The sequence below is a fragment of the Anomalospiza imberbis genome, chromosome 4 (assembly GCF_031753505.1).
Source record: "Anomalospiza imberbis isolate Cuckoo-Finch-1a 21T00152 chromosome 4, ASM3175350v1, whole genome shotgun sequence".
NCBI classification, from domain to species: Eukaryota; Metazoa; Chordata; class Aves; order Passeriformes; family Viduidae; genus Anomalospiza; species Anomalospiza imberbis.
In genome coordinates, this window is record NC_089684.1 from 59,320,804 (window position 1) to 59,343,846 (window position 23,043).

The 23,043-nt window shown below is 34.5% G+C and overlaps 1 protein-coding gene across 10 annotated transcripts in view; it reads left to right on the plus strand.

Moving 5' to 3' along the window:
* Positions 1-23,043, plus strand: part of SLIT2 (slit guidance ligand 2) — a 260,339-nt gene that overhangs the window by 143,022 nt on the left and 94,274 nt on the right. For all 10 annotated transcript variants that reach the window (XM_068188773.1, XM_068188767.1, XM_068188775.1 and 7 more), the window contains exons 5-7: positions 7,238-7,309; positions 16,635-16,706; positions 20,561-20,632. In XM_068188773.1, coding sequence (XP_068044874.1) covers positions 7,238-7,309; positions 16,635-16,706; positions 20,561-20,632 — 216 coding nt within the window. The remainder of the gene's footprint in view (positions 1-7,237; positions 7,310-16,634; positions 16,707-20,560; positions 20,633-23,043) is intronic.

The window sequence follows — 23,043 nt, forward strand, 5'->3', positions numbered from 1 at the left end:
TCGCTTGACTGATGGGAAAGGTACTTAGTTGTTTGTATACATGCATGTATTTGCTAAACATGGGATAAAAAAAATATTATGTTATAATTAAAATATGTGTTTGTTTAGTAAGCTTGTATTACAATACAATATATTGCTGCCATGATGGAATTCCTAATAGGCTACAGTAGCTCCAGTCCACCTGAGCTACTGATTTAAAAGAACTGTCTCTCCAGGATGCTCCCCCTGCATTAACACCACAATGTTCAGAGGCATCTGTATTCTTGATGACTTTGTACTTTGCTTTGATTTTCATTACATAGTACTGAAAATAATTTTCATACTTACATACTTTATCCTAATACAATAAAACTTCATGCATGCTTCTTTCCTAGCCATGCTGGAGCTTTGTAGTTTGTTTGTATAGTGATAAATGAAGTTTCATGAGCAGGAAAAAACCCATCTGATCAGAACTTTTCCATGTTAACCCCAGACACCTAATAGAGAGTAGAAAAATATTTATTCAAATTTTGCAAGTAGAAAATTGGCATTTTAGGAATGAAATCCAAGTCAGAGATTCATTGAAACATAAAAAATCTACTTTGGCATTTAATTCTCTCCTCTTTGCATTGGAAAGCCCATGGCTATGACAGCTTTGCAAACAGAGGCAGATGCTAGTATTCATGATAACATGAAATAACCTTTTGCCATACTTCTCTGGAAACATTTCAAGGCACACTTGAAACTTGGGGCTATGGCTCCCTTGTCTTATGCTGTCATGTTGCAGCATGTTCACACCTTCCATATCTCAGATTTTACTACTGGTGTTTTCAGTGCCTCCCAGTGAGGAAGAGTACTTTGTTTTCCCTAAGATCAAAGCCAGGGGAATAAATAATAGCTCTTGGTTCTTGCTCTGGAATAGCTTTGAGGTTTTAGATGATCTGCCTCCTTAATGTGATCGTGACTAGAGAAGTATCTCAGACCATGCAAGACATCAAAGATATCTTCATGAAGTCCAGGATCCAGCGAGTAGCCTATGCCAGAGCATGTTACACAGGTCTTTTCTGCAAGGAGCTTCTTAGTGAATAGGTAGGGCATGTCTTCTCACTGCCACCTGTATTTTTTAAGGTGTACTCAAATACAGCAATATTGTAGGAACACTGAACAGTACGGAAGAAAAAGCTGATGATAATAAACAGCTGAAATGGACAGGACCATTTGATTTTCATAAATTGACTGTTTGGTTAGTTTTACTATTTTAGGATAAATGTCTAATTGATACTTAATTTTCCTAAAAAGAAGTTGTGACTTGTTCCATCAAAATATTCTGATTGACCTAGGTAATAACTGTAGGTCCCTTTCAACTGGACTATCCTATTCTAAAATATATTGTTCGGTTTTTTCACCATCTTTGTATTCCAAGCGAAATCCCCTGTGTCCAAATTCATATATTTGATTTCCAGTAAAATAATATAAATAGGTATCATGCTTTTTATTTCATTTGAATGCCTGGTAGTCTCATTATCCATGAGACTTTGCCACCTTATACAGGCATGGAGGATTTAATGCAAAATATAGTTGCCTAATGTTAAGTGTTGTTTTCCAGTAAGAGAAAAGTACTTAGCAAGACTTACTTCATTCATGTCACTAATATGTAAATAATTATCAGGATGCCAGTCATTAAATAGCCACTTTCTGAGTTGTTTTTATAAACTGGCATAAATAAACTGGTAAGCATTCAGTGTTTAGTTGGGCTGAGTGTTTCTGCCTTTTCCTTTAAAATCAGAACATATTACTCATTCCCAGTACCCAGTATTTTGCAAAGTACAGAATGGCAGTATAGATTTATGATATCTGTGGTCAGACACAGAAGGAGGTTAAACCATTGAGGAAAATAAAATTACAAGTAATTAAATTTAGAAGCAGGTTTGCCATCTTCAAAAGATTTAGTGTTTCAGAATGAACAATGATTTAGCCACACAACAAAACTGTGATACAGCCTTAACAGTTCATTATATAGATATTTTATGTGATGTTTCAATTTATATAATTAAAAATTGAGCACTCCTTTTTAAGGGTATATAGGATATTCAGCTGAGAGCCATATATGGTGAGTAATAAAATAACTGCAATGCAGTACTGTTTGCATTTTTAAGAGCTGAAACATTCCATCAGGATCATTAATTTCAGTTATCTCAGGGCTTTATCTTCAGATAAGAAAGCAATACTGTATATAAGTCTTCAAGTTATTTTTTTCTGAGAACAGGTTAGTATCTTCTATTGGTATGAATTTCAAATGTTCACAGGACTCTAAGCTGTGAGTTTTTCCTTGATACACCTTTATCTACTAACCAGTGAATATGATAAATATAACTGTACAATTTCCATCCTGTTCTTAAGAAGGATTCAGTAGTAACAAGGTTTTTGGCAAGGTCTTCCTGCTATTTCCACAAGCTAAACACATTATCATTACCAATGTATTCTTGGAGAAAAAAAGTCTGCATACACAAAATGAAGCTGTTAGGGGAGGAAGGGTGGGGCAGAGGTGTTTGGGCTCTTTTTGATGTTGTTTCTTTTGTTATTGATTTTTTTTCATTAGTTCATCGGTTTGTGAAATGCAGAAATCTACATTCTTTTAGCCATAATTTCAAATTAGACAAGTTAAGTTGCTTTGTCAGAATATCAAAATTAAATCTTTAATCTTTGGAAATCGGTTTAAAAGCTTAGGCATATGTGCCTATCAGAATCAAGTGCATGTAAATTGCCTTTATCCAGTTTGTTTAAAAATAAATTATATTTTACATAAGCACGGTAATTGCAGAACTTACTTCATCACAAATCTTAGAGAATCTATAGTTGTTCTGTTTTTATTGATGAGTTTGAATACTTGGATAGACTGTGTTAATTTAAAAAAGTAATTATTTAGATGCAGCATATTTAGTCTTTTATTTAGAAACACACACATCCGACCTTCAAAGAGAGAAAAAATACTATTCAAGTTTTTCAAAACATTGCTGCACTTGGGCAAAAATTCAGAAATCTTTGTGCATTCTCCACTGTGTATCTTCACTTATAGAGGAAGTCAGCTTTGTTTGCTTTATGGATTTAATTTTCTGTTTTTACGTTTGAGGAATGGGGTTGTAGCCCCAGAAGAATGCTTGACATATTTACATCTTAAATGTATCTGAAACAATCCACTGTACCTGGGCTGGTTTGTGCATCTAGAGCAGCAGTGATGCTCATTTGTGCCTCCTTTAAAAAGTCTCTGTCACCTGCTAACACTCTAACTCACCCAGGTGGCTTTTGGTGCCAATCTGTTATTTAACCCCTGTACTACCTTTGAACTTGAGGAAACAAATCTGAGAGTTGTCCTTGAGAACACCTCACATTCAGCGAGACTGAAGTTACACCTGGCCCTGAGCGCAGGTTTGGTGATAATGGAGCAAGGAGGAGCAGTGGAGGACTAGGAATGAAGGTGCTCTGACCACCACTGAATGACATAAATGAAGTCCACAAAGTTACACTAAGGAATCTTCTTGAAAGGTCAATGTCTAAGGTATTCCCCTTTAGACTTAATAATTTGGAGTATATCTCTCTAGGAGTTATGTAATAGAGTCAAGAACAATTTAGTTGAAAGAAGCCTCTATGAAAGCTAGAATCTGCATAAAGATGAATTTGTCAGAACATCTCACTACATCATTGTGCTCTGTTTAAAGAAAGAAATTCTCACATAGCCTTGGCTTTTTCACTCTAGCTGTATTTTTTATTCAATTCTGCTGCTCTAGAGGTATTCTGAATTTTAATGTAAGGTCTTGGGCTGCAGTATTAATGGAGAATAATTTGTTCCTGGGAAAATATCTTGGTCAGATTGCCACTTTCTAATGTGAATCAGGTTCATGCCTTTTTAAAAAAAATACAGATCTCTTCTTATAAAAGTAATATATTTTGTTGTAGCTTGGCTTAAATATTCTTAGATATTCTTTCATTTTAGGAGGATCAATTGCCATCATAGAGCCTCTATTCAAAGGCTGCCTATTTTTGAAATGGAAGATGATGCCCACATAGTTACAAGTGCAGCAATACAATGACCATCAGACTTAAAAGGAGTTTTGCACCTTTCTTCACTACAGAATATAAGTTGCAAAGTCAAATCAATGTAATGTAATGGCGTGCAAAATTGGCTGGTTTTATCTACAAAATAGATTTTTGCCCCATTTCCTATGAAAGTCACAATGCACGTTGTGCTGCTTGTGACTTTTTTTTTTAACAGTCTAAGAATTGCGGTGGAATGAGTTCAAAGATCAATAAAAAAGACCATACACAGCTTCTGAGTTGGGAAATGTAGGTGTAATTTATGCAAGAAGCAAAAGTTGAATGTTTGTTTAAGCCCCTTGAGCTTTTTATAAGGAAACCTTTTTACACTGAGCAGATAAAAACTTGAAGCAATCAATAAATAATTACTAAAATTCTTCCTGCTATAAGGAAAATCTTTTTTTTTTTTTTTTTTTTTTTTTTTTTTTTTTTTTTTTGTGAGAAGTAGAATTTAGCACTGGAGAAATCAAATTATTTGTTACAGAAACAGTTCCAAGTTTCCCAAACCAGCTGATGCATTGCAAAAAAAATTACATTTGGAAAACAACATTTGCCAACCTTACTTAGCTCTCCATATTTAAATGTATGCTTTAAACAATGCCTTGTTCAGCAAGGTTGGGAACCTTTGCAGTCAAGTAGTTTACATTTGAAATTAGCTAAAATTACCAGGGAACACTATGCTTCAGTCTGCTTGAGCTTGTGCTACACAGAAACGGTGTTGCCTGTGCTGACCCAGCAGTAAATCTAGCGTGCAATTAGTTTGTCTCCTGTCTTTTGCATTTGCATACACACAGACATACCTGTGCACAATGCCTCAGTGTACTGTCTGTTGAGGAACCTGGCACAGTAGCTGTCACTTGTAAGTCCTTGCATTTGTGCTAAAATTTCCCACGGAAACAAAGATTTTGACCATTGACGTTTTCTACTAGGTTTTTAAAAATAATTTACATTTGGCCTCAATATTGCTCATCTTTCACTTTTTTTAATTATAGAAAATGGTAAATGATGATACTCTATCAAATGCCATGAAAAGCTTAATGCACCGTTACCCATGATCTCCTGTAGTATATATTTACGAGAATGGCAGTGGCTTACATAGACATATACATATATCTGTGTTATAAACTAATCATCGATCATGATACAAATCACTACTGCTAGCTTAGCCACTTCACACACAAATTTTATATAGGTAAAATGTATTATTCAATTAAACAGAAATGTAAATATAGATATTTGCTTTTTATGCTTATAAAGGATTTTTTTTCCAAGTAAGTAGGCTGTTAAATCATGTTACTGTAACAAATGCTGAAGGCTGCTTTTTCATTCATTGCCACTGAATTTATTGTCAGAGAGGTACAGTCATATCCCATTTCAAGATTACTTAGGTGGCTTGAAAATTAAATCACAGCTCACAAATTCTCTTTTTTCACACACAGTTAATAATACAAAAATTGGGTCTAGTTTTAAGTATACTTTGCAAGATATTGCAGTGCAATTAGGTGCATGAACTGTGAAAAATTTAGTAAATAGAAAGTTATTTTCCATAAATTGACAAGGAATTGGATAAAACAAAATTTCTGCCAATGTATGTGGAATTATTTTCAAAATAATTACATTGATATAAATTTTGTTAAAGTTGGGCAGCATGGGGTTTTATAAAGTCCTCAAAATATTTTTTGCAAGTTCATAAATCTTAAAGGGATCTTCAGTAGTGATTGCTCAGAACTGGAAATATGAGCTCGTGCTAGATTGCATTTTAGAGAAAGAATATGTCAAAACCATGGCTTCTTATGTCTAATGATTCTTGCTTATTCACTTACTCTGAGCTATATCTCTTATTTCTTTGCACAGTTTTGCAATGTTTCTCTAAGCATTCTCTCTGAAAAAGGTCCTCTAAAGATGTCTCTTAAGCTTAAGGTAGAGAAACTTCTTCTAGGATCTGGATTGAATTTGGTGTGCTTTTAGAGCAAAGATCCTGGATTAGTTTTAGCAAAATGAAATCTAGTTAACCACAAGAAAACTGCTTCAAATGGACTTAAAATCCCTCTGTAGAGACACCTGTACACATCTGATTTGTTAGTACTTTTTTATTCAGATGTTCAAGAAATCTTCTTCATACTGTGTACAGATAGGTGCATCTTGTGTTCCTCATACTTTATATAGATAGTTGCATCTTGGAAGGCTTCCAAAAGATCTGCTCTCATAATTTTAATACAGGAAGGTAGATAGGCCCCCTTGCAAAACTTCAAACATTCATGTACCATGTGTGATAGGTGTGTTTGGTCCAGGGTAGCAAACTATTGTCTGAGGTGAAACCTCCAAACTGCATGTGGCTATAGATACAGCAATAAACACTTTAATGTATTGGTCCACTTCTACTGCACTGCATCACTGTTAATAGTGCATAGCATAGATGGAAAATTCTGCATCCTAGTTTGCTTTTGTTTTTTTCATTTTCTCTGTCTTCTCTGCTACTGTCCTCAGTTCTCTAGATTTTATTTCCAGTACTGACCTGTGAAGGACAAAAATGTGTCTGGATTTCAGAAAAAATAAAGGGCTGTTAATTCATACTGATAGCAAAAAACCACTACTGAACAGTAATTTTATAAGCATTTTAATAATAATTCTCTTGTGTAAGAGATAATAATTTCAGATAGCATGGTACAGCTGATCATACAGGGATTTGGGGGAGGAATATTAGTCTGCTGCAGAACGTATTTTAATTCTTTCTTTTAAAATATATGATGCTTGACACTAAAACAAAAGTCAGAAACATATTTATCTCAGATATTACACAGCTTCATTGTTGTTTCTCAGTAGCTTACTATTTGTTCTATTTGCTGGATTTCTGTCTTCCTTGCATAAAGCTAAATATACTATCAAACATGGATTTGGAATAGTTGAAAAGTGAACACACTTCTGCTTTTTTTATTATTATTATTTTTTGGCATATATGTTGCTATTTTCTGAAGGAACTGTTTAATGTGACAGAAATAAACAATTTTGACTATAATTGCTACTTCTTTTCTTCAATTACAAATCAGTTCATGTAATAAAATAAGCTTCATTGGAAATATTGATTAAACCATAATGACTGAAATTTTTTTGTTGTACAGGAAACTAAATATACATAGCACTTTTACATTTATTTTTTTTTTCTTAGTGATCTTAGTGAAAATCAGATTCAAGCAATACCAAGGAAGGCATTCCGAGGAGCAGTAGACATAAAAAATCTGTAAGTATTTTCTTCCTTCCATATATTCTGATGATAATGCTTTGTAGATACAATGCTCTTTTTTTGTATCAGATATCTTTTCTCTAAAAACTGTTATAACTGCTTAAGGAATATCTGCATAAAGCTGATATTTTTCATTTGTTTTGGCAAAATACTTTAACATATAGTAAACATCCTAAAATTGCCTAATGGAAATGGAAAACATTTGAAATAGAGTTGAAGAAAACATGGCATTATTACTATTAGTTTATGAAATCTGAGTTTAATATTTGAATGTCAGGCAATTTGAAACATTTTATGATTTCATGTGGAAAAAATCATTTTGCTTTGGTTTTAGAAGTTTGTCTTTTGTTTGTTTGCAAAAAAGAAAGAAAAGTCATGCTGTTATCTAGTTTTGCTATCATATGTTTTTATACTTGTGTGACTCTTTTACTTGCTCAGTTTTGTTCTGTTGTCTTTTCTGAACAAAGATGCTTTCCTGGAGATAGTGAATTTGAAGTTCATGGGCAGGTTGTGAATTCTTATGGTTTCTAAATGTGGAAATATGTGAGTTTCAAGACAAAGCAAACCAGTGACTTTTCTACTTTCTGTTCAGTGTGGTAAGGCAGTTTAGTGGATTGAACAAGCCGAACAACCTGAAGACTGTGATGAACTTCTGTAGTAGGAAACAGTAGGTCATGCACTCAAAAGCTTAAGCTTGGCTGTAAGCCAAGGACTCATCACTTATAAACAACCAACAAAGACAGAGGACATAGAATAGTAGGTTTCAGAAAGACAATGGAGCTTCCAGCATGATGCAACTGTAAAAAAATATGATTGCTTAATCTTATGTGGCATCAATAAATATAGGGAAATATTAGGTTATAGGAGGCTTTCATGTAATTCCTGCTGAAATAATTTTTATTAATTGAAATTTCCAGTGCAAAAATAGAAAGACGAACATTCTAGTTGTAATGCTTTGAAAACGGGAGTGCTCTGTGATTGTGAAGGGAGGGTTGTGATGTATCCTCAGTAGGAGAGGATGGGTTAGGAAGCCCTTCACTTTTCTGTCTGCCTGTGATGGAATCCACTTCATTCTGCTGCCTGCAGCACTGCACACAAATTGGTGAGGAAAATGTCTTTTTGAAGACTTAGCAGAATGCCCAAGAATTTGGCCTACTACAGGTCTTCCCTGCAGTGAAATTCTATTATATCTCAGTGGAAAAAAATCATTATGTTCAACTCTATTGTGTTCAAAAGCATGCAAGTGCTTGTGATTCATAAAGTAGCTTAGTTGCTTTGTTTAATTGACAGTTTATGAGTTTTTATTCAAAACTAGTCCCTTCACTATGCATGGTCAAAAAGAGGTTTGGCTACAAGAAGGCTGCATTTTTCATCATGATCTTTTTTATTTGAAAATTTGTAAGCCACTGAAAGGAATTTTGGTAGTAGAAATAGCAGCTTCATTGAAAATATTTTAGTGGCAAAGCAGTAGTTTAGAATATAGGTGTACTTATAGTAAGAAAATTCCGGTTAAAAACTGCATTAGGATGCTAATCTTTATGTGAGATAGTATTTTTGTCTTCATGTTAATTTTTAAGTTAAGGATCCTGAATTATGTCTGAAACTTCATTAAAACAGTAGGTTTGCCCTTTAAAATGTTTCTCTTTTCAGGAGATAATTTTTTAAAAAATATAAAATCATAAACACGATAGCATTGCCACAAATTCCAAATCATATCTGTGGCATATTTTTTATTGTGATAGGAGAAGTACTACAGATATCTCCTTCTTAGTTGTCCCAGAAAAAAAAAAAAGGAAAAAAAAACTATCAAATCCCTCATCTGAAAATTTCATGATCCTTCTAACATCACTTTACAGATTGACCAATGAGTTTATGGGGTGAGTTGTGTGGATTCTAGGACAGCAATTATGCAACTAGATGAGGCTGTAGTGCCTTTCCAGAATCTTTGGCGAGGAGAGACAAACGCCAGCTTTCCATCTAGCCTTGGCCATTACTTAGAGAAGAAAGGTATAGCAAGAATTTTATAAGTTGTATTTCATTGTTTAATAAAATTAAGGAGACTGCTGATAAGTGATAGGTGTAGAAGGCATCACTGTTCAAATAAGAATTGAACTATCTGGCAGTAGGTTGTAGCCAGGTGTGTGTCAGTCTCTTCCCCAAGTAACAAGAGAATTAGAGGAAATGCCCTAGAGTGGCACCAGGGGAAGTTTAGATTGGATATGAGGAAATAAGTCTTCACCAAAAAAATTTTTAAGCTTTGGAATGGGTGGCTGGGGGAAGAGGTTGAGTCGCCATAAACTGGAGGTATTCAAAAACGTGTAGATGTGGCACTAAGAGACAGGATTGAGCAGTGGACTTGGCAGTGTCAGGTTTACTGATAGGTTGAACTTCATGATCTTAGAGGTCTTTTCCAACCTAAATGAGTCTATGAGTCTATGAAGGTGATCAACCTAAGGTCCAGGAACCAAATACTTGAATATACTTACTAAGAATTGTCATAAGCAGAATACCATATTTGTTCTAGTTTTGGACATTTGTTCTAGAAATAGCCTAGTAGCTGAGCATAATGTTAAAGATGTAACTCTTCCAAACTCATCTATGAGATAGGTAAAGGTGCAAAGAGAAAATAAACCTGTATTAGAGCATATGGTAATATATATATATATATATATATGTGTAACAACAGTAATTACATCAGTTTCAGTTTAAATTACTGAGCCTTTTCTTTAAACGTGGAATGATTGATGGCCATCCAGAACTGTAGCTCTATTAAGCTGTTTTAAAAGTGGTTAACCAATTTCACAGAATTTGACCTGATAAAATATTTTATGTTCCTGAATGGAGACTCACCATTCTCTCATTTCCACCAAATACCTTCGTTCTGAACCAGGAATTGGAATATTTTGGAAAACATCTTATCATATACTTTTTTAGTCTTTGCAGAGGAAAAGGAATGAGGATGTTAACTCAGATAATCTGAAGGAAACTGCTTCCTATAAGTTTGATAATACCACTGTAACCTCCTGCAGCATGTTAGCTCTAGAGTCCTCTTATGTTTCTCAGAAGAAGCTGTCTAGTTTCCATAAAAAGCATCCATGGTGCTTTCTTTCTGGACATCTTAGTGGTCACGGTATAGATTCTGTAGAAGATAAAAGCAAAATTGGAAGACATGAGAATTGACAGCATGGGCAACCTGCCACACCCTTGTAGTAAAAAGAATAACAAACCCTAAGAAACACTCAGGCCTCAGAAATGTAATTTACATCTAATTGGAATTACCCAGTTTCCAATTTGTTATGCCTTTTGTCTTATAAGTGAGAAGGGTTTGGTTCAGTTTGAACTCTCACTTGAGGCAGTTTTAGGCAGCAATAAGATTCGTCCTTTCCCCTCTGTCTCTGATGTCCAAACAAATGCATTTCTTACGAACCATCTTCATGTTACCTTCTTCAACCCTCTCATCTTGTGGCCCTGTTTGGACTCTGTCTTCTACTGAGGAGCCAACACCAGGTGCCATCTCACAAACTCAGAAGTCATCTCAAAAATGCCAGAGTGTCCCTGGCTTCATTCTCACCAATGCAGCCCAGTTGTTTGTAAAGTATTAAGTTCTTCAGTAAAAGTGACAAAAATTGAGGGAAGCTTATGTTGTAGTAGCTCTCCAGACTAGAAACCCAGTATCCATTATTTTGGTCATTCAAATGTAGAAAAACAAAATAGCTACAGTGTGTCAGTTTTTTATTCAAGGAAGTATTCTCAAATGACTTCAAGAGTAATACACTCTATACACTATAGCTATTGATCTGGGACAATTAGGGTGAAATTCTGGAACTATAATTCTGAAAGTTACCCCTAACTTGCTAAATTTTCAGGGAGAAGAGTGTTCACCAAGACATTAGATTCTTCAGAGGACACAGTGGCACCCACTTTTTTAAAAAATAAACAGAAATTATCATATAAATGGGAAACTGAACACAGATTTTTTAATATACATGTTAATGAATGTTTCATAACCCTCACTGGTGATATAGTACTCACACTGGATGTGAGTACTGGAAAGATTATTTATATTTTCCCAACCTCAGGAATTTTGTTTGTATTTAAGATGGTAAAAAAATGCTTTCGATGCCCAGATTACAAGTTTAAATGGGATTGTTTTTCAAGCTGGTTGAATTAGGAAGAAAAGTAACTGAGTTACTAGCAAATTTAAGGCACCACTGAAAGAACAGTAGTGCTATGCTCTCCTTTTGAGTAGATTTTGGCCTTATGACATTTCCTTTTCAAGTGTGTAAAATTTTATAAGATTCCAATTTTCTCTTTCTGTGTGTAATCAATACTTGGCAGAGGATGGAAAGTAATATACCAATATCATGGTGGAATTGTGATGCTAAATATGTGCAATCTCAAATGTTACCAAGAATAGTCAGCCACATTTTCATCATATCTCATGCAAGGATCTTGTACCCTGTTTTTCTTGTCATGCTCTTGGCTTTTGTTTTGACTACTCTCTTTTTTGTGTTCATTTGGGTCCATTTCTTTCCAGCAAGTGGGGGAGACTGTAGCTGTCATGCCAGGGATAAAGGCTGCAGTGCAATGTAGCGGCTTCACACATTAAATTGCCTGGGAAAATGAAGAATTAGTGAAGAGGGAGGCAGTCACCAACATCCAATCTAAGTCCTTCCCATTATGCTAAACTTTGTCCAAAACTTTGATTGATACTACTTGTTGTTGCCCTTATGCCTCTTTTATGCTGATTGTGAAACATTTAAAGCTGCCACTAGAGGCATAAATGAATTTTGTATTAATTATTTTTGGGAATGATTGGACTTGTAAAATTTCAATTATTACTAGTTGAAAAAGAGATTCCTGCTGAAAATGTTCTCATTACTTATTTCTTCTCAGATCATGCACAAAATTCCACTGCAACTGGAATTATAGTTGTCTATTCATCTGTACAAGTGGTGTTCTAAATGCATTGCTTGTCTACGATATGCTTAAATAATCTAGAATTCAATATTTCTTGTGCTTGTTCTTACAGGAAGTCTCAGTTGGACTGCTAGTCTATTCAGCCACCTGCATTTCAAGTTTACATAAAGAAGGATTTTTACAGGGTGTAGTGAACTATAACTAGTTCTGTGTACATAACTGTGTATGTGTACATACACATAACTGTGTATGCTTAAGATTTTTATTACAATAAAAAATAGCCCTGAAGCCATGAAGAAAAGAATAGGTACCGTTTTCTAGTGCCTCCTAAACGTCTTGTTGCCAAGCAGGTTGGTGACCCCATTGCCTTCAGGGAAAAAAAAAAACGAACTTGTTCTTACTGATAGTTAAAATAAATAGCATTTCAATACTATTTTTAAAGTTTTATTTTCTTTTAAAAAGTTATTCCTTATTAATGTGATAATATCTTTGAATCACATAACATATAGGTTTTTCATTTTGTATACATCATCCTGACATGATGACATTCTTCTGTTTTGTTTCTACTTTTTTTTAATATTATTTTCCTCCTGTTGGATAATTTTGGGATTAACCAAGTAGAGTGCTAGACAATTTTTTAGAGGATTGAGCAATCGAACTATAAATCTTTTCGTTTCTAAAACTTCTAGTTTGTTCAGTGAGTATGAGTTACTTGGATGTAAGTATTAATAGTTACGGGAAAAAAGCAGTTCTTCGAAGTTTGATAAAAACTGAATAAATTCTGGCTTTTTTTTTACCTAATTTTTAACTAATTTCTCTGAAATTATTGATTTGTCTTGAAATTGAAATTGAGAAGTAAGAAACAGTAAACATAACTCAGTTCTGTTGAAAAAAGTAGCTTTTGCACAAAGACCACAAATTGTCTTCAAACTGTGAAGAACAGGAGAGCAAAGCAGACAAATGTTTGAATTGTTCCAACTTTCAGCTTCCTAGGAATGAGTAAAGGAGGTTTCCTCTATCAAGAGTCAGATGACAGATTTTTCCTGTATGAGGGTAGTAGTTTTTAAATGTATGCAGCATCTTCTGTTAGCCATTAAATGTTCTTCTTGTGGGATAACAAAGTTTATTTTACGATATGTATTTATCATTATCTGGTAGACAACATATGCCAGAAGGGAAGAAAATATAAATTAGCAACATGTTTCCATATCGTAAGATGTTTCCACAAGAGCAATAAATAAAAAACATTTTAAAGTAAGCATATTATTAGTAGGATGTTTATTATTCTTACTAGTTCTTACTGTTAAACTCACATAAACATTGACATTTTAAGCAGCAGTAGATTAATGCTGCAGGTAGGTAATGCTGCAGACATGGGTGTAAAATCCAGTTAGTTCTCTGTGATGATGGAAGGATTTTGAATGTCACAACTGTTGTTTGGTATCTTATGAGCTTCACAGGAATGGCACTGCTGAAGCTTTGTGAATGTTGGAGGCAGAAAGGAACAGCAGCTTTACAAAAGCATGGAGAGATCCCACATAGAAAAGACCCAAAATGGAGATGGAGCAGGCAGAAAGATGATAAACTGGGGAGAGGGGAAGGATGAGAATAGGCCAGAGTTGCTCATCCATGTCTGGTCAGATTTGGTTCTTAGAGTGTTCTAATAATTTGAACAGAAGAAAAGCAGCTCTTGGGGGAAAAACAGCTTTCTAAAATGGAATTAGGATTATTGGTGTACTCAATAGCTTAGTGGTGAGAAAGGCATCATTATGGTATTGGAGATTTTGATGTGTTGTTCTGAAAATTGTACTTAAAATAAACAATGGAACATAACTTAAAATTAGATAAATATGTAATTTTAATTTCTAGTATTCTTGCTTGTGCCTTAAGCCTTGTAGCTTAATACATACTTGCCTTGTAGCTTAATACATGCTTGCTATTGAGAACCAGTTTTATCAAAAAACACAATCACATTGCTTCAGTATATCTGTTAGAAGGACATCATAAGTTAATGTTACATTGGTTGTGAAATATTGTCTAACTTTCCATTTAGGTTGTAAATGTAATGTGGGTATCCTTACCCTTAACCTTTACTTTTACCATAAATTGCTATTCGAGCCAGTCACACAGTCTTCAAAGTCACGTCCCTTTCATAGCTTAAAAACAATATATATACATATATACATATATATATATATATGTATATCACACCAGTGATATATATTCTTCATGGTGTGTGTCTAATCATTTTTATATCATGGTTGTAATTGATGGAAGATAATATAAAACATAAAGATGGTAGCATCTTTCAAAGACAGTACTTTTTAAAACTAGGGAGTATCTTTCCTTACCCATCTGCAAACTTCCCTTCCTCATACTGAAACCAATTAATTAGTTCAGTGCAAACAGAATAATCTTTCTGGTAAGAAGATTTAAATGGAAACAACTCACCCTTCACTAAGGCAGTGATCATGGTGACTCATTAAAGGAAGTCCAAAAGCTTTCGGGATCACCACAACTGCTGCCAGTCTAGAGCAAGAAATCTGCCTTTCAGTTTGTGTAGGACAAGATTTGCTCAAGTGCTTTCTCCACTTTAAAAGATTTTCCTTTGTGTATAATGTGGATGATTTAGAAGAAGCTGTGTCAGCACTGATTTATACATTGACAGCTAAGGATAATAAGATATGGGCAAACATACAGCTCACCCTTTTACAGATTAACCTGGAGACTGCATTAGGCAAATTTGATGGCATTAAAAGATTTTTCCAATTTGTCTGGAAACAATTTCTCTTTTGTATTGTGTCAAGGGTAACATTTCATGCCATTGGGGTAATTTAAATAGCTTTGATAAATTGTTTGAGAGGTTATACTATGTATATATTTTACTGTTTTAAAATAAAAAGGCTATTAGCTTAATTGTTAAATGAAATTCATTACTAAAAATTGAAGAAGCCTTAGAAAATAGACCTAACTATTACAACACTGCAGCACTGGTGTTGTAACATTGCACCAAAATGATTAAAGATCATATTCAGCAACTGATAGTTTGCATTTAGCTTTCAATACACAGAAACACAGGCACTGTTACAATTATGACAATATTTTATTCCCTTGTAGTAGTAATTCAGATGAAACTAGAAGAACTTTATAGAAGTTGGTACATTACATTCAGCAGTGGGTCTGATGTTTTATTAATGAAGTAAAATGTTATCATAGATTCAGAAAAATCACAGAAAATGTTTTAGTAGAAGTGTCATTAGCCCTGCTAGCTAATATATAATTGAAGACGGACGGGCAGAGTTCATTTGTATTTTGTTCATTTTCTTAGTATTGTTCACACACATTTACTCATATATATTATTTGACACTGACAAGCTACCAGCTTGGAGAAGTTTTTAAAGTGAGGTTTTTTATCATCTTTGCATTGCAAGTCATGCCCTGAAATGCATAAGACATTTCAGAATTTATAGGGAAAGCTTTTATCAGTAGAGAAAGTGTGATTTTATATCTGCATGGTTGTTAATTTAAGCAGACATTTTTAATTAGGCTATATGTGCTGTATCAATGTTTTGAATTGAAAAGGTAATAATCATCTTCAGAAAAATGAATCTAAATTTTTCATAACTTCATACTTAAGGATTAATAATGTATGGGATGGATTGCTGAGTTTTATGTCTAGAATTTGAGTGCTCCATTACAACATACTATCTGCATATAATTGCAGACAGCACAAAGTCTGTAGAAAACCAGATACTGAGGGTTACAGCAGAAACAGTATTTTCATTTGAAGCAGAACTAAAGGAGATTAGTAAACCGGTCTGTAAATTCCTCGGACACTGTTATTTCCACATGTACTGTAAATCCCCTGCATAGCCGGGGGTAACACCTCCCACCTGCTCCAGGCGTGCACGCACACAGGGAGACCCCTAAAACTGGTGTCTGTCCCTGGTCCCTGCTGCGGCGGGTGGAATTAACATGCAGCTGGGCTGCTCTGATAAATGGATTCTGTTAGGTCACCGAGGGGATGCGTGTGACATTAAGTGATTTACCGTCCTTTACCTTAATGAAATTGTTTCAGCAAGATGACGCTGAGAGCCTTTAATGGATAGCTTTTCTTGATGTAATGAAATTGCATTCCTTTGGCATTTAATATAAGGTGCAGTTATTATTTACTGGAGCTTTCCCAGCGCTGCTGTTCTGCGCAGACAGTTGAGAACAAAAAGGGATTTCTGTGGCAGAGTGCAGGCCAGCGCCGTGCGGCAGCCTCGAGCGGGCGGCAGCGATGGCCAGAGCCTTTCCGTTCGCGTGGCCGGCCTCTGCCACCCCTTCGGGAGGCTTCCCTTACACCTCGCCTTGCCAGCACGCCTCTCCCTTACACATGCCTTCCTAATCTGTTTCACAGGCAACTGGATTACAACCAGATCAGCTGTATTGAAGATGGGGCATTTAGGGCTCTGCGTGACCTGGAAGTGCTGTAAGTATTCCTCGTATCTCTTACTTGTAGCAAGAGCTCAGTATCTGGGGAGTACTAATGTAGCAGCTTATCTGCAAGCTGCAGCCTGGTGTCAGGATGCTCTAGTGAAAAGATGTCTTAAAGTAATCCACTGTGATGTGCTATAAAATGGTAAGAAGATATGGAGAGGCATAGATACTCCTTTACTCTCCAAGACGGCCATTAAACATAATAATAATAAAAACGCCATTGACAGAAACTGTAAGAAAATAATATATTTCATTTTAAAAAGGGGGAGGGCAGCAGTATTAATGAACCCAATTAATTTTGTACATTATCCATTATTGTTGATGTACTGAACATTTTCAGAATTGCTTTTGTTGTATACTCATCAATTTGATCTTTTGATCACTGAGACTCAGTGTAAGGAAACAATATGCTACATCTATTTATTTGACAATCTGAATGTTTTCAAAGAGGCACTTTCTAGCAAACATTAGTGCTATATGTTGTTTAGCATGTCCATGTCAATAGCTTCTTTTTAAAACATTTTAAGTTTTTTGTGCATAAATACATTTATATGTGTGGGAAAAAATCTTTTATTATGTCATAGAAGATTATTATTGTAACACCTCTATGCATACTTTTTCTTTCGCTTTCTTCAAGTGGCTATCAGTGAGGTTAAAGGTAACAAAATTATCATCTGAGAATAGTTACAGTAATGAGCAAAGTGCCTTAGTTCTCAAAGAATCTAAGGCACAGGACACATTCCTGAAATATTTGCGCTGTCAGTCAAAATGACACATTTTATTTAGATTTTCTTCATTAAGAGAAATGAAAGAATTTGTGTATCAGTGAGTTAGTTCATGTTAATTTGAATCACACCTGATCAATCACAGCTTGAGGAGGGTAAGGAAATGGGTTTTGTTGTGTTTGGGTTTTTTGGGTTTTTTTTAAATGTTCTGAAGAGCAGAAGCTTCTCTGGCAATAGTGTCTGCATGTCTAAGAAACCAAAGAGTATGTGAGTAGCTGGTGGTAAAAGTTTTTTATTATTAAACACTAGTTGGTTTTATTTATGGGTGAATGAAACTGGCAGCCAAATTTGATATTATATTTTTACTTTGCAATCATAGAATAACAAGCCTATTGTTAACTCTCTGGTATAAAGCCATGTAAAATATCGTGTAGGTTCAATACTACATCTAATTGTTAAGTTGATGATTAGTTGTCTGTCAGTAAATGTGATGTTCTCTGAGATTTTTATGTTTGGAACTCTTGTATGTGACAGAATATTTTTTCCAGTGATGGCTTAATCTGCTTACTATGGTTTGGTTTTGGTTTTTTTGTTAATATGAGCCTTTCTTTACAGGTGCAAGGGTTAAATGGTTATTAAAAAATAAATAAACAAAATGTTTTCTGCATTTTTTAATGCTTGCAATTTTAGTGTTCTTGAAAGGTCATCCTTGCACTTGAGGTCAGGGGTACAATTTTTACACTGATTTCAATGAGTGGAAAAAAGTAGAAATAATAGTCTGCTGAAAACTAGGTAGTTAGAATTTTTGTGAATGAGAATATATAGTCTATTTGCATTGTTCAAATACATGACTGAATGTTTGCTGTCTTGAATTATGTTATGTGATAAAAATTACGTAAAGATTTGTGGCATTTTAAGAAATTGAGATAGATATTTCAAACACTGCTGAAGGTTTTGTATCTAATTAAGCTTCCTTAACAATATGGCTTAAAAATGAAAGCTGTGTACATCAGACCACACTGTATATGCACTGAGTAGCAAATAAGACTATGCATACTGTTTTCATTTGGAGTCAATTGTTCTAACTGAGCAGAGAAAGTGGGTAGTGCTTCAAGTTTGAGGTAAAGCTTTTAAATAGATTGTAATCCTATTTAGTAACAGTTTGAAATGCTTACCAAAGTAACAAGTCTTATATCTTGGTTAAATAATTGTAGAATTTTAGAGGCTGTTAGTGTTAAAAATACAAAATAGCCTGAATATTCCTACCTATCAATTTTTGTGTTAGTTTTCCTTTGTCTTTTTTTAAGGGAAATCTGCTATATTTGGGAAACAGACTATGGGGAAAATATAACACTGACATGTTAAAAAAATGGAAAGTATCTACAAAACGGAAAAAAAAGTCAGTCATCACAGTCTTTGCTATAGTATATAACATTTAGGTAAAAGTATTGAGCCAACTTTTTTAATTACACCTCTGTAATGAAATTAAGCATTTTTATAATTACAGAAAAATTGCTATAATGATAATTTAATTTCATATGTATCCCTTACATCTATTCCTATATCTAGTTTTCTTTACCCTGAAAAAATTAATAGCTCATATATTAAAAAATAGCAAGGCAAACATCAAACAGCTGAAATTGGAAATTAAAACATTTGTAGATTCACCTTCCCTTAGTAGCTATGGAAATACTGGCTGATTTCCCTTCCTTTCATTGAAAATATATGATTTTAAAATCTTGTAAGAAGTTATGCAGGAAGAACTATGGGAGTCATCATTTACCATGTGGACATTGTAAGAAAACTCTGCCACAATTTACTGACAGTTATTCATTAAAACACCTTTTGTGGTTGTACCCAGTACCTTGGCCATTTTTTGTTGTTTTATTTTTGTTATGTTTTGAAAAGGGGCACAGTTCCTCTATTTACTTGTTTGGGTTATTTTGGTTTGGTTTTTTTCTTATATTATTCTTCTCTCTGTATATGTATCCCTGAGAACACACAGGGGAGATCACTTATGCACAACAAAGGAAAGATTTAGTACATGGAATGAGTAAGCACACTAAGGTAAAATGCTGCACATTGCACCAGTAATTAATTGCTTGGTTAACGTGGAGATATATAGCCTGATCCTGGTCAGGGTGCTGTGATTTTACCTTTCTGTGTTTCAAGATCAAAAAGTACTGAAAAATTTGTTCAAAATAGGAACAATTACAGTAAAGGAAAAAGGAAAATACTTTTCAAAAGGGAAAAAAGCTTTCTTTCAGTGGGAGTCATTATTTATTACTGTTCTAGTTAGATAGAGCTCATTATCCATTCTGCTCAGATGAGTAATCTCTAAGTCAAATCTGTAAATTCTATTGCTTGCTTCCTTTTTTTTTGGAGTCACACTTTTTGGAGTTTACATTTTATTTATAGGCTAAAGACAATATTTAACTGCAATTCAATTCATAAAGTTTCTGAATCTTTACAAACTACATGTAATGAGTATGATGGGCCTGTGTAGCCAAGAACTGACTAAGATTTGTTTCTAGTTCCTATCTCAATTTCCCAACACTTTGTCTAAAATATAAATTACTACTTTGCTAAAGTGTTACAATTCCTGACTCCTATCATATTGGAAACTCCCCCATTGTTCATGCAGCTCTGGATTATCTATTGTAACCCATTCCCTATAAAACTCAAGCACAGCCCAGAGTTAATATTTTCTAAAATACTTGGGAACAAGCCATTCAGCTCTTGTATCATCCATCAAAAATCAGACTCTCAGAAGCTAGAAACAGAAATCAGTATCCTAGAACCAAGTCATTTTCTCCAAGGCCTCTCTTTTATACCTCAAGATGTCAAGTTTGGCTTGAAAGCCAGAGATGTTATCAATATTGGTGGAAGTTCCTTTTGAGTGAATTCTAGACTACACACACCTCTTACTTTGGATTGAAAGTGGTAAAACCATGGCATTTTGTTGGGGATTCAACAGGGAGAAAAAATATAACTAAAAGCATGGAGTTTTTTTCCTGATGCACATCCCTAAGAACAGTACACCATGACTTTCATTAGCTTTGCCTTTTTTAAATGTGACAAAACTCTTAAAATGTTAATATGCTTCTTCTTGGCTTTGCAGCACTCTCAACAATAACAACATCACTCGACTATCTGTGGCAAGTTTCAACCATATGCCCAAACTCAGAACATTGTGAGTAGTCCCACTGAAACTGGCTGCCATTTTTATCATTTTTATTTGTACTGCTATTAAGTTTTGTCAGGGATCTATCAATACATATACAAGCAAGCAATCATAAGCTCAAATAAAAAACATTGATGTCTCATGAGGTTGACAAGAGTGATGTCTGTGTGTGTGTCTGTGGAAGCTCATTCTGAAAGGTAAACCTAACAAGTGACCCCAAAGCTACACGTGGGGCTCAGGAGATAAAGAAGAAGTTGTTTCCTTTTCCATCAACTTTTTTAGGATATGAAATGCATAAGTATTTAAATTGGTTTCATGGCCTCTTCCCAAATGGGATTTCCATAGTGCTGCATTCAGTGACAGAAAAGCTTCACCTTTTTACCAAAAAAATGTGAGGGCAGGAGAATTCTTCTTTATGTTATACCTATATAAAGAAATAAATTGATGTTTTTTGAAAGTCAAAGATTTGTTTTACTTTGAGCTTTTGAATGGGTCACATTTCATTTTGGAACACTGGAGATTCTTTGATTGACTGTCAGATGTGATAAATGGGAAATCTTTATGCTTTTATTACTGTACTGCTAGCCGACCTAATTAAACTAAACTGCCTTGCCAACATTCTTTGTAACATAAAATTATAGCATCATCCGGTAGTGCTATTATAATTAAAGTTGTGTCAGCATTTACAATAAGGTCCCCATTTTTAGAGGTTATGACTTTGTCAGAGGAACACTTCAGGCTTCTAAAACAAAGCACGGTGAAAAGACCGTCTGTGTATGCAAGTCATACAGTCTGGAATTATGCTTTGGTATTTTTATACTGTCTACAAATAAATCTAGATTGTGTTGACTGGCAAAACTAGGTTTAGTACAGAGATTCACTTTTGAACGGATTTTCCAGTGAAGTGGGAATTAAGAATGAATGGAATGTTTCTATCAGAGCTCAAGAGTAGCTGTTAGTGTTAAAGAATTACTTTTACAAAAAATCTGTCTCATTTCTTTTACCCATGTTGGGTTGCACAACTGCTCTGAAATCAGTAGGACTATTCACCCAGGTTAACATATGGCTTGTAACTGAAGAACTTCACACAGGTGAGTAGTTCTGTTGATTTCATAACAGAATTGCAACTATTCTTGCTTGGACAAATACAAGAGTACTTAAATAGTGCTGACCATGGGTTTTTGGTGACCTCAGGTAGAGTTTGATAATAGAATTTCATTATGTTCTTTCAGGCCCAAGTTTCTACCTTTTTTGAACTTTCAAATGCACTTTCTGTTTTGAACCATAAAAGAGAGTTAATCAAATTATTAATAGTCACATTTTCTTTGGTTAGGATATTTAATTTTCTGAAAATATATTTTAGAAACAAAATTAACTGGACACACAGAATCCTGGGTTATAGCTGTGACATCCCATTTGCAGTCAGAAAATGCTTGTATAACTATACTGATTTCAGTGGCATTAGTTCTGATTTGGGATGGTCTTCATGCTTACAGCTGGCCACAGATTGTGGTGAATGAGTGTACTGTGAATATATTGTGAGCTGTATTTGCAAAGCACCAACCCAATAATTAGTACAGGAAAATATATTGCCTTTAATTTCTAGTCATTTATGGGGCGAAAATGTGTTGGTTAATAGTTTAGTTTATGTTGGTTACACATTTCATGTTACTTTGCAGATTTATTTTCTAATGGATTAGTTAGACTCTTTCTTAGGATTGAGCACCTCAGCTAAAAAGGACCAAAATGGCATGTCCCTGTTATGGATGATTCTGAGTAACGATTTGATTTATAGCTGTGGACATCCTTTTCAGTAGTTTAAGAAAATATAAGAGCCAGAGAAGAGTAATTTACCTAATTTAGTGAATGCATTTGTCTAATATTTTATCAATGGCAAAGTGCTTTTTGCCACTTGGCAAGGAGCCATGGTCTTGTGTCAGACCATACCAGCAAAGAGACAACTTGCTTAATTCCATCACTTGCTTCCATTTGGTCTTTTAATTAATTTCAGGGATTGCTTAAAGTGTATATCCCTAGCAGCCAAAAGCAGCTAATCCCATTTTCTGCTATTAAACAACTGGAGAGGAAATCAGAAAAGAGATGTGAAAGAAGGTGCTTTATATTGAGTTATTACTCTGTCTTGTTCAGCAGAAAATGAGTCTGACCTGCTAAAGGGATCTTTCAGGCTGTTTCTATAGAGACTAATAATGGCCAGACTTACGGATATATCTAATTGGAAACAAAATCTTTTATTAACCTTTTTTTTCTGACATTATAGTATTACCACTCTAGGGCAATTTTCTTGAGATATTTTTGTCTTACTCAGTATTTATGGGGATCTGGACTAAAAAATCCTATGTCATCTTTCAAGCTTTTGTATATTTACTTCTTTCTTTTAGACAAGGAACAGGAAACTACAG